At 37.5% G+C, this 11,304-nt stretch overlaps 2 protein-coding genes across 5 annotated transcripts; one reads left to right on the top strand and one right to left on the bottom strand.

The window, feature by feature from the left end:
* Positions 1 to 1,876: 1,876 nt before the first annotated feature.
* LOC137612844 (outer dense fiber protein 2-like) lies at positions 1,877 to 8,488 on the bottom strand. 4 transcript variants are annotated; one of them, XM_068341578.1, is made up of 16 exons: positions 8,450 to 8,488; positions 7,985 to 8,106; positions 7,765 to 7,867; positions 7,475 to 7,606; positions 7,236 to 7,310; positions 6,953 to 7,024; positions 6,404 to 6,457; positions 6,127 to 6,312; positions 5,927 to 6,036; positions 5,688 to 5,823; positions 4,915 to 5,025; positions 4,423 to 4,527; positions 3,434 to 3,534; positions 3,157 to 3,358; positions 2,397 to 2,522; positions 1,877 to 2,260 (listed from the first exon to the last, which is right to left on the bottom strand). In XM_068341578.1, exons 2-16 carry the CDS (start codon positions 8,101 to 8,103, stop codon positions 2,084 to 2,086), a joined length of 1,809 nt encoding a protein of 602 aa, XP_068197679.1. In that variant the 5' UTR covers positions 8,104 to 8,106; positions 8,450 to 8,488; the 3' UTR covers positions 1,877 to 2,083. The 4 variants fall into 4 exon arrangements, with proteins under 4 accessions (XP_068197679.1, XP_068197678.1, XP_068197677.1 ...); XM_068341577.1 differs by having other exon boundaries at positions 3,157 to 3,319; positions 6,404 to 6,520; XM_068341576.1 differs by having other exon boundaries at positions 6,404 to 6,520.
* Positions 8,489 to 8,889: 401 nt separating this feature from the next.
* ift22 (intraflagellar transport 22 homolog (Chlamydomonas)) lies at positions 8,890 to 11,018 on the top strand. The gene is made up of 5 exons (XM_068341035.1): positions 8,890 to 8,949; positions 10,013 to 10,095; positions 10,199 to 10,285; positions 10,435 to 10,637; positions 10,721 to 11,018. Exons 1-5 carry the CDS (start codon positions 8,911 to 8,913, stop codon positions 10,867 to 10,869), a joined length of 561 nt encoding a protein of 186 aa, XP_068197136.1. The 5' UTR covers positions 8,890 to 8,910; the 3' UTR covers positions 10,870 to 11,018.
* The last annotated feature ends 286 nt before the right edge of the window (positions 11,019 to 11,304 follow it).

The raw sequence follows: 11,304 nt of genomic DNA on the forward strand, positions 1-11,304 counted from the left end.
GAGACTTTATTCTGTTGTGCTCCTCTGCATCAAAATGGTGAGAGATACTTAGCTGCTTGTTGTGGTTTTGAAAAGGAGACTTTTTGGGTGAAAACTTTTGATCAGCATGGCAGCTGGAATGCAACATTGTATGGTCCCGTTAAAAGAATTTTCGAGGTATTGTTTTGTTTTGTTTTTTTATTTACAGTAGCGTCTTTTACTCTTCAGGCTGCCTGTTGCACACCTCGGTGAATTTTGTACCTTGAAACAGCAATATCAGGTGGAAGAACATTCGAGTAGAACAAGAAGATATTCCAAAACACAGAAATCTTTCATCCAAACTGCAAACAACCAGTGCACGTGTATGGATGGTGCAGGAAAAAGTAGGGAGACAGAGTTGCAAATGCCTTGTCTGCCAGGATGAAATCAAGAGTGGAAGCTCTGTGGTGAAGAAACACAAGACAAAAACATTGCAAGTACAGTAGACCACCTGAAGATGATTTCACCAACAGAAAAGTGCTGAATCAGTTTAAAAATATGCATGAAATTAAAAACAGAGCATCATCTGCATTTTAGTAAAACTCAGTTTTATTCCCTGCTAAATTTTAGCCGTTGCTTGATAGACGACATGCTGGCAAGTAGGTGAGTGTGTGATTAAAACCACATCTGTGAAGTTCGCCTCTGCAGCCAAAAACCATTTCAGACTTCTGTTGTCCTAATTGTTTGATCACTGACATTCTACTGTTGTCTTCAAACAGAAGGGTCAGAGATTTAAACTCACAGAAAAGGCTTGCCTCCCAGTTAAACTGGTCTACTCAGGCTGCTGCAGCCTGAAATAGGTCCAACTGAGGTATTGTGGATCGTGCTTAGACAGACGATGCTGCATCCCTCACCAAACTCTACATATGATTTTGGTGCAGAAATGACAAGTTCTGCAGCATGATGGTGGTGATGACAGAGTCATGCAAGAGTAACCTGAACTGCCCCAACAGCAACAAGAGGGCAGCCACAAGCTGATGAGTGTAAAGTTCGAAGTTTAAATGGAAAACAGTGATGTAGACGAAGAGTGCACCGACAGTTCACCATGAGGTCAAACAGAACAGAAGATTAATGCTTCATAGCACTGGAGTCTTGTGCTGTTGCTTCTTTTTGAAGTGCATTTTGTAATAGCTTTTTCTAGTTAAACCAAATTATACACTTGTTTTATACCCGCCAGTCTTGACATGACATCACATCAGTTTGCAAGTGATGCAAATGCATGGCAGCTAAATCAGTCAATTTCATGCATTGTTAGTCAATTGTGGGTGTGATACTGTACAATATTGGTTTGACCTCCTATTTTGACAGAGAGCTGGAAATATACTGTACCATATGTAGGCTAGCAAGGTAACTGTAAAACTTAAACATTTTAATTTATCAGAAATAAATCAATAAACTAAAAACTAAGATTTTCCTAATTCCTAAGGAGTCTGGACACAGGTCTTACTATAGATACTTTTTGGGTAAAGGAAAGAAAAGAAAAAGTAAATTCAAGTACAAGAAAACTAAAATATTTTTAGGTAAACCATACAACAGCAGATGTGTTGTTGTCTGTATGCATCCTTTCATTACAAAAGCATGCCAAGTAAAACAAGTGTTTAGAGTGATTCGGAAAAAATCACCCCTTTGTATATTTGTCAGTAATTATTTTTTCAAGCTTCTAGACATGTTTAGACGGAGCACCGTTGATCCTCCCCACACACAGGTAAATGTAGCAGAGATGTATCTACTCCCCATAGAATGGTTTTCAATATTTTCTTGATTGCTTCTAGAATTAGGTGAATGTACAAAGTGTAAATATGTGAAAAACACAATTATGTTTGCTTTGTCTTGTAGTAATAACAGAGTGTCACAAGAATTTACAGTCAAAACATTTACACCTGTGAAAATACCACGTGTACAACTATAGATTTTCCCTGACTGTCAGATAAATACAGACTTACACATTTAAATACAGCACAAATGACAAATAAGCTTTATTTGTGCTGAATGTATGAATTAATATGATTGAAATTACAATGCACAAACAAACAAACAAAAAAATCAAAAGGAAAAAAAATTTCAGTCATTTCAGAACATATGGAGATGATGCAAAAGTTGATGTTTGTAGTCCTTCAACAAACATGGTCTTGTAAGAGTTTTTGAGAAAATCCACATAGTTCTGAATGCTTTGCTTGCGGCTTTCTGATTGGTCCAGTCTGAGCTGCAGGTCATTCAGACGCACCTCGAACTGCTTCTCTAACTGAAGATTAAGGTATGAACATTTAAATTTCCATGACATTGTCATACTGCAGGATGTATCAAGGATGAGTTCAGTACTAAGTGAGCATGCAGTATAACAATTTGTTCTGTGAGGACAAGAAGAACACGGTACGTACGGAATGTTTGCTCTGGACAAGAAGTCGAAGCTCATTCTCCCTTCTGCTCTTCTCTGCTTCAAGCTCCAAGATTTTGGTCTGAAGGAACTTCTCTTTGGAAGAAGCCTGGTCTTTCACCTTGTTGACCTAGTCGCATAAAAAGTTATTCAGTTATTTTTTTAGTGTATGCACATTTGGACAGCAAATCTGTCTCTTCTTTGTTTAACCTACCTATAAATATGCTGCAAAGACCACAAACTGTCACTACATTGCACGTCACAGTGTCGTACAAACAGTAATAACTGACCCTGCACTTGGAGTGTATGTTTGGTTGTGCGGAATTGTATCAAATGGAACATTTGCATTGCTATTTAAGTGCTTGACAGTCTGCTCTTGTCCATACTGGATGACAAAGCTAAAACAGCCATATATGTAGAGAAGTATTTAATCAAACTATTATTTTATAAAACAGGACTGTAGGCAGGAGAAAGATGCAAATATTTGAGCTGGATAGAGATCTGGAAAAAGGAATAAACAAGACACTGTGTCTGGCAGGTTATTACCAGTAACAGCAAATGATTGCATTACAGTAAACCTTTGAAAACATCTGACTTGAGAAATAAGTTTTGAAACATAGCAAATCAGCAAACGCTCTGTGTAAGACAAGTGGAGAGAAGTGAATGTCTTTGAACTGACAACACGTGGATTCAAGCTATATTTGAAACATAGTTTCATTAATAACTTCTTTATTACATGTAATTAAAGTTTTTCTGAACCGTACCTGTTGTTTGACGTCTGATAAAGCTGCCTCCAGCTGTCGGCTGAGGGCATGACATTCTGAAGAACGCTCATCTAGCTGACGGTTACTGTAGCTCTGAGCCTCCTCCTGAGCTGCGAGCCGACGAACCAGCTCAAGGTTCTCCTGTTGCAGCTTGTCTATCTGGCTACAGGCAAACAAACAAACAAACAAACAAACAACCAAACTAATATGTTTTTTAATTTGCACAAAGGAAACACAAACTTTTGAATCATAGACCACAAAATCAAGAGGATCTTACTTGTAGAGATGATTCACTTTCTCTTGCAGTTCCAGATTGGCCTCATGAATGGACTCTCTCATTTCTGCAGTACATCTAAGTAGTTTTGCCTGACTGCCCATCTGTGCATGTAAAAGTGGAAAATTCAGAATCACTTGGATTGATTATGAAGAGAAGAAAGCAAACTACGCATGCTGGGCAGTTTTCAAGACACCAAAACATCATTGCTGAGAGGAAAATATAGAGGATCGAGAAGGACTCCACTGTACTACAGATTCCACTTCAAACAGAATTTTTGTGTGACGACAAAATGAAAACAACCTCACAACAGGTCAACAAACACCTGGGATTCTACTCCCACCCAGTGGTCACAAATTGGAAAACGACTACATCTCACACTCTGAGACCACTACAGACCAACATTGCACACCTCAACCTGCAATTGGCTAATGGACTCAGATTTTTCTGAGCACCTCCTCGCCGAGCTTCGCAGGTTCTCCTGACACTCAAAGAGACTCTGCTCAGCTCTATTCAGTAACTGAGGGTAAGATTTCAGCTCCTCCACTCGACCCTGCAGTTCCTGCCTCACCTGGGGTGCAGACGATGGCAGAATGAGTTTGATGTTTGGAAAAGAAAAAATGTTAGGATGAAGATTCGTCATATCTCTCAAAGTGATGCACAAAGGTTGGTGTCTTTTACGGATGTATTGGAAGTTGTTAGCTGAAATAATAATAATAATCTATACTTTAATCATCCTTCTTGAGGAAATGTTTTGATGCTCAGGTTTTACTTGAGAAAGTTAAGTAATTCGCAAAACATTCAATAATAGGAGAAATGCATGGCAGAACTGAAAATGAGAAAAACGACAAAAGCACTATTTTTACTTTTGTTGTTTGTATCTGTTACTCAAGAAAGTTATAAGACATAAGACTATATATATATATTGTATAATATTTATTGAATTTATAACCTGATATAACAGAGGACAAAACACAGAGAGCTGAGCTTACCTTTTCAACTTCTGTTTCTTTTTCATCTCGTGCCTTGTTCATTTCTCTTAAAAGTTTTACATATTTTATCCTTAGGTCATCGATCTCAGTCTGAAGCTCTGTGATCTGAAAAATACAGTGTAAAGCTGCAAACTACTAGAACAATCAGAATCATTCATTCAGTGATCAAAATACTGATTTACTTATTATTAGTTAAAATGATGTCAAATGGTTACAAACACTTAATGTAGTCATTCATTACGACATCATTTCTTGTGAAGGACTCTATGAAACACTGTTAAATTACACTGTGAAACATACAAATGATAATACAACAGTAAAAATAGTTTTAGAAATGCATAAAAAAGGACTGATTTACAATAAAAATTAAAAAAAAAAGGTTAACTGCCATCTGGATCTAAAGTGTCACTGTGTGTTGTCTATAAAGTTGTTCCATGTTGAAATTGGTCAAATAAAAAAGGTGAAAAGGAATGTTATTAAGCACACGTCAACCTGGCATCGACACTGTTCAGCTTGATGTTTCCATTCCTGACACACAGCAGTCTCCTCTAACAGTGCAGACTCAGAATCAGCCAGCTGCTGCTCCAGTTTAGTAAGAGAAACCTAAAATCACACAAATATCAAAACAATTTTAATGACGATAAATTCGGAGAGGAAAAAAAAAAGGGGGGGGGGTCAGAGAGAATCCCTCACAGGATCAAACAATAAAAAACTACAATCAAATCATTTTTCTCACTGGATCAGCCCTTCAACCTGCCTCAAACTACTAACAGGACAGCTATTCAGTACATCTTTTAAATTTCATCAAAGTTGTTTACAAGAGAATACTATTATTACACAGACCATAGATCCCTTTAAATCAAGACTGTAAAGAACTCAGGATCACCTGCCTGAAACCTGTTATGTATTGTGAGTAGCCAGTAAACAGTTTAGGACATATCAAGACTTTTGAGAGTATCTGTGTTCCAGTATATACAATATATAGTACTTGAGAGAAACACACCTCAATCTTCCCACACAGAGCCAAAACCAAAGCCAGTAAATATATAAATAAAAAAACAACAATATTTGATTGTCAGAGCCCTACGCAATCCAAAGATCTCCTGACTACTTTGGAAGAGGAGGACCTGGCCCCACAATTTCTTTTGGTATGTGTGCCTCAGATTACAAAGTGGAAGAAAAAATGTAACCAACACAATGTTCTTCGAATGTTTTTTTTTCCTGCTGTAATTATTCTCAGGTACAAACTGTTTAATATCATATACCTTGAGTCCTGCATTATCAATGGAGAGTTCTTCATTTTCAGCTCTGAGTTTTTCAACAAGCTGCGTCGCACTTTCATTCACTGCAGTAAACTCATCCTTCTCGCTCTGAAGCTTCGCTGTCAAATCTGCAATTTGGCTTTGAAAACACATTTTAAATTTAGTGATACTTTGTGGTTGCCATGTGTGTACTGATTCCCACTATAAAACGTGGTAGTTTGTGGAAAAAAGAAATGAACAACCTTTGTAACAGCTCCACACGAGCAATAAGTTTGTTTGTCTCATCCATCATCTGCTCCTTCTGCTGTCTCTTGGAGTCTCTTTCTAAACGTGCACTGGTCAGTTGAGCTTCCTGTTTTCCAAAAAAGACAAGAAGGTCAAAACAAGACCCTGAATCCCACTACTACATGTAAAAAGTATATTATTTTGGAAAAAAAAATACTTTTTCCTTCAGCTGTGCAAAACATTTCTCAATTGCAACTTCAAATCTCTCAGCTCTTTGTTTCTGAGCTCGAGTAGCTTTCCTGAAAGATTCTTTGTCCTGTTCTGCCTTTACAGTCAAGGAGGAGATGCAGCCTTTCAGATCATCAATCTTCAGTTTTTGCTCTGCCAGGGTTCCCTCCAGAGACTGGAAAAGGCAGCATATCCATAAGAATACATGATGATATTACAACATTTTCTTTAATTTAGAGAATTAGGTTGATAGAAGGCAGTTCTACCTGTATGTGTTCAGACAAAGAACTGTTTTCAGCTTCCTTGTTGAGTAACTGTCCCTGTAGGTGAGTACAAATTGCCTCCACAGATTTAGTCAAGTTAACTGCACTCTTTAAGTTCTCCTGTAAAAGATCAAAGAAGGCAGAACATTTAAAACACACTGCATTTTTAAAATCTGAAAGAAAATCAATGCATATAAAAATGAATATAAAATTGGCACGGCAGTGGCTCAGCGGTAAAGCGGGTCGTCCAATGCTCCCAAGATCGTCGGTTTGATTCCTGCTCTCACCCAGCCACCTGGGTGGTAGGTGTCAGCTTACCTCCCGAGCACTGCCGAGGTGCCCTTGAGCAAGGCGCCATCCACCTTTACAAGTTGCTCATTTGGGGCGCACAGGGAAGGGGCTGCCTGCCACTCTACCACATACTGTATGCTTACAGGCCCCCTTGTGTATATGTGTATTAGAGGGGCCTGTACATATTAATATACATATGCATGCATTTGATTGACTTACTAGAGTGTGCTCTTAATTACCTCTTAAGTCTGGTCTCCTTACCTGCCCTTCTCTCCGCAGATCCATCGCTTCCTCAAGTCGTCTTTCTGTCACACGAAGATCACTTTTTAAATGCTTGAGAAGAAAAATGATAACAGTTAATTTGAAATTGGTACCTGTATGAATCAACAGTTTCTTCAGAATAACAAGTACTGTATTCACTTTCACCCAGTAGAATTATTTATGCCATCCTCATCCCTTTATGGGTAACACAACCTTAATATTATATAGACTATCCAACTAATTTGACTTGCACTTTATTGCAAAAATGGAATAAAACACTCACCTCGTTTTCACTGTCAGCCTGTGAGACCTTCCTAAGTAACATGTCAATTTGGTCGTTGACATCAATTCGACCTGCCTGTACAAAAGGACATGGAAAATATATTAAAATCCAAAAAACGATTCTTATTTCCAATAAGCACTTAAGCCAGTTTTACATTTGCTCTTATGAACTACAGCACTACTGCTCAAATAGCCCCATGAATACCTATCCAAAACATATATAATGCGACTATAACCTACTTCCATTTCTTGAAGCTGTTTAAATTTTTGACGAACTGACTTATTTTTTTGTTTAAAATCCTCCAGTTTCTCCAGCAGAAGTCCTTTCTGCCTTGTGAGTTGATGCTTATTAGTGGCTAAATGTCTTGAATCCTTCATTTCAAGAGAGAAAAAAAAAAGGTATAAAGGCGGGTGATGAATGTTTGAATTATTTTAAAATAGTTAAAATGCTTTAACTTCCAAAAATGGCAGCTCATGTTTGAACGAAACTTGTAATGAAAATAAAAAAAATATATGCCAGATTAATTTACCATGGAGTCTTGGAAAGATACGAGTTGAATGGCAGCAGCATTGGAAGCAGCTTCTGCATCACTCAGCATTTTAAGGAAAAGACTTTCCTTATAGTTTCTTTGACTATATGAAAAACAGACGGACAGTTTCTGTCAATAAGATTACAGCTGCTGTTAAATGTATAATTGATCTTACAAATTGGGATGAAATGTACACGTGGATAAAATTTTAGAACCATACCAATTGGGGTCTGTCTCTTGGGATCCTGGGATCACCTCATCGGAGGCAGCTAGATCACCACAGCTCATACCTGCGTCCTCCTGGGTAGAGCTGACACTAGCAGGGACTTTAGAGTTCATCCTCTGAAAACATTTTACGTTATTTCGTACTACAATCAAAAATACATACAGTTTAAGATACTGTCGACATAAAAAGGACTACGTGAAACTAACACACAACTCTACATTAGCTTACACCGCATGTAACCACTTGGATAATAGCAGGTTGTAATAGCAAGCTAAGTTAGTAATGAACATTGGACAAATATTAGTATTAACGGTTAAGCTTTTTGAGACACGAACAAGATGTTAATTCCTTTACTCTTGTATTGGCCAAGATGTAGCATGTACATCTTGGCCAATTCAACGACACACTTGTATTTATTTACAATAGAAGGCCGCTTTAAAATGTAAACACAGTGCTTACGTTTTCGGCATCGCTCTGTTGTGAATACACAAAAGTGAAGTGCCCCCACCCCTATCCCCCCCAAAAGTTCGAAGCGGATTGGTAGCTTTGATGTGACGCAATCGCTCTGAGTAATTTGCTCGCTTTTCATTTGTTCCCCAACAGTATAGTGGGAGGATCTACATTTAATTGAAGTTGCTAACGACCAATGAACGGAGGAAAACAAAAAGCAAGGTCGAAACCATAGAAACGAAACAGAAGTTTACCTGCACTGCATTTAAATCTGAGATCGTGCCACTTTAGGTTGCGAAGCTAATAATATTTTGTAAATCTTATTGCATGCGTGCACTCAAAACCCATACAGTAATGTTCAGATTATATTGACGTTCAAATTTACAATTATTAACCACGTTTTGGGGGGCGCAAGTTAGCATCTCCGAATTTAGCCACGTAGATCGCTAATATTGAATTTTCGAGTGGAAATGTTCAAAACAAAAATACTCTTCATTGGACCCAGTGAGGTATGTAAATGCACGACCTTTTTTTACCAATTTAGATAATCGCTTTCCATAATCATAAAACAGTTAATAATTTATTTGAGTGGCCCATTTATGCTAGCTAGTAGCCCTACTCATACACTTCATATGACGCCAAAAATTGCAAGTTTGCTTACATCAGAAAAGAACGCACCTGTCAGAGCTTTCAATGTTGACAAAAGTTATGCTTATATATGTTGGTGTTTTTTTTTGTAACGTTGAAGTTCACAAGCTAAGTACGTGGTAATAGTATACTAATACACATACGAAGTTTTCTTGTACATTACTTGTCTGGGTAAGTATGCAATCAACCGCGGATCAGATTCCCTGGAGGTGTTTGACTTGACATTCAACTACATTCATGTAAAAACAAAAAAAAAATGTCTGCAATTACAGCTGATGACTTTGAAATATTTTGCTTTAAAACCTTTTTAAATTGGTTCCAACGCAGCCGGCCGGAGTGAAAAGCTGCTCACAAGGCTTCAGCTAAGATTTCCATATATGATGACACTGAATGATATACTTTACATCTGACTAGATTATAATTTGACTTTTAAAGAATTAAATTTTAGGAGATAATCAAAGTAAAGTTTTAAGACTATCTGTTCCATAGTTATAAGGTGTTTGAAAGTCTCAGAGTCACCTATTATCTTACAATGAAAAAGAAGATACCACCAATTACATTTATGATGGCTTATTCCATTCATATCTTCCACACATGTACAAATACCCCTACCTGGATTGCAGGATTTATTACAATTGAATACACTCGTGTTTCCTGCTATGACACCAAATGGTTGCCACAATAATTTTCCCGACAGTAATCACTGCAGTACTTCCAAAGACAAGTGGACCATAAGGTGCATGTGTAACTGAATGGATCCTTTACTTTTTCTTTGTAAGACCTGTGTGTTTCTCGCTCTGTTAAATGTCCGCTGTGGAAAAAGGGCCATTAGAAGTTAAAGTCAGTCATTTTACAACCCTTTACCGAGTGTACATGTACTGAATATGAAGGATATTCTTCCAGTAATTTGTTGATTTATTTCAGAGTGGGAAAACAATTCTTGCAAATTTTCTCTCAGATATAACAGAAAATGTGGGAGGTGAATACAGACCAACTCAAGGAGTAAGGTAAAAGCCACATCAACTCTTAACTCTTGACATTGGCAGTTTCTATTAAGTCATTACTATAGAAAGTGCATTAAAAAAATTAAAAAAAATGTTTTGTTTCCAGGATAGTGGAATTTGAATCACAGCTTGAGGGCAGCGGTGACAACAGAGCATGTGATGTTGAACTATGGGACTGTTCAGGAGATTTGAAGTAAGTTGATTATCATCACTTTGTTGAACAGCAATGAGACATCATCCATTGTGTTATTTAACAGAAGATCTTATTTATGTAAGTTGCTTGCTATGTTGTGTATAATATCAAGATACATATATACTATACATTGTGTCCTTGTACGACAGGTTTGAATCATGCTGGCCTATACTGATGAAGGACTCAAGCGGTGTGGTGATCATTTTTAATCCAGATGTTCCGAGTCACCTCAGAGAAATAGGAACATGGTATTCGACGTTCATTGCCTCTCAGGGTATGCAGGACAACCGGTGTTTACTCATTGCACACCATAAACCTGGCAGTGGAGTAGAAGACAAACGGCTACCTTTAGGTACTTGTACTGTACGCCTGTCAGAGCTGTTGTGAGTTTCTATAGCTATTTGTAGGCTAAACAATTTATTTTCTCTGATGCAGCCTCAGATTTGAGCAGACTGATGCTCATTCATTCCAACCTGGAGGAGGAACCGGAGGATGTGAGACGTGCTTTCAGCAGATATTTGGGAAATGTTGTAAATGCAATGTCTGAAAGTCAAGAACAAGAGGAGATGTCTATCTTCACATAGCGGCAAAAATCTTTTTTTTTTTTTTTTTGAAGTTGTTATTCAAGACATGTGTTAGAATCAGAAATCTTTGTTTACAGTTTGTTTGACAATTGACAGTTATGAGAATTTCCTTTTTTATTAATAAACTCATCCAGCTGCACATGAAGTCTCCCAAATGCCCTTTAAAACAACGCATTCTGATGTATTCTGTTTCTGGTTTCTTACACTTTTTAATGTTCTGTGTTAACATAAATCAGTCAAAAGGCATTGAAGACAACTGTTTATGTGAGAATTAAGTGCACATTTTTTATGACATGCAAATTAGAAGTGCAAAAGAAGAAAAAAATCCAGCCTTTAGACATATTCAATAATGCCTCCTTTTGTTTTGCATTCGCCAACGTAGGACCACATCAGCACCTCATTGGTGACAAATCCATTCCTGACAACCTCCTATTG

Source organism: Antennarius striatus, chromosome 18, assembly GCF_040054535.1.
Source record: "Antennarius striatus isolate MH-2024 chromosome 18, ASM4005453v1, whole genome shotgun sequence".
NCBI classification, from domain to species: Eukaryota; Metazoa; Chordata; class Actinopteri; order Lophiiformes; family Antennariidae; genus Antennarius; species Antennarius striatus.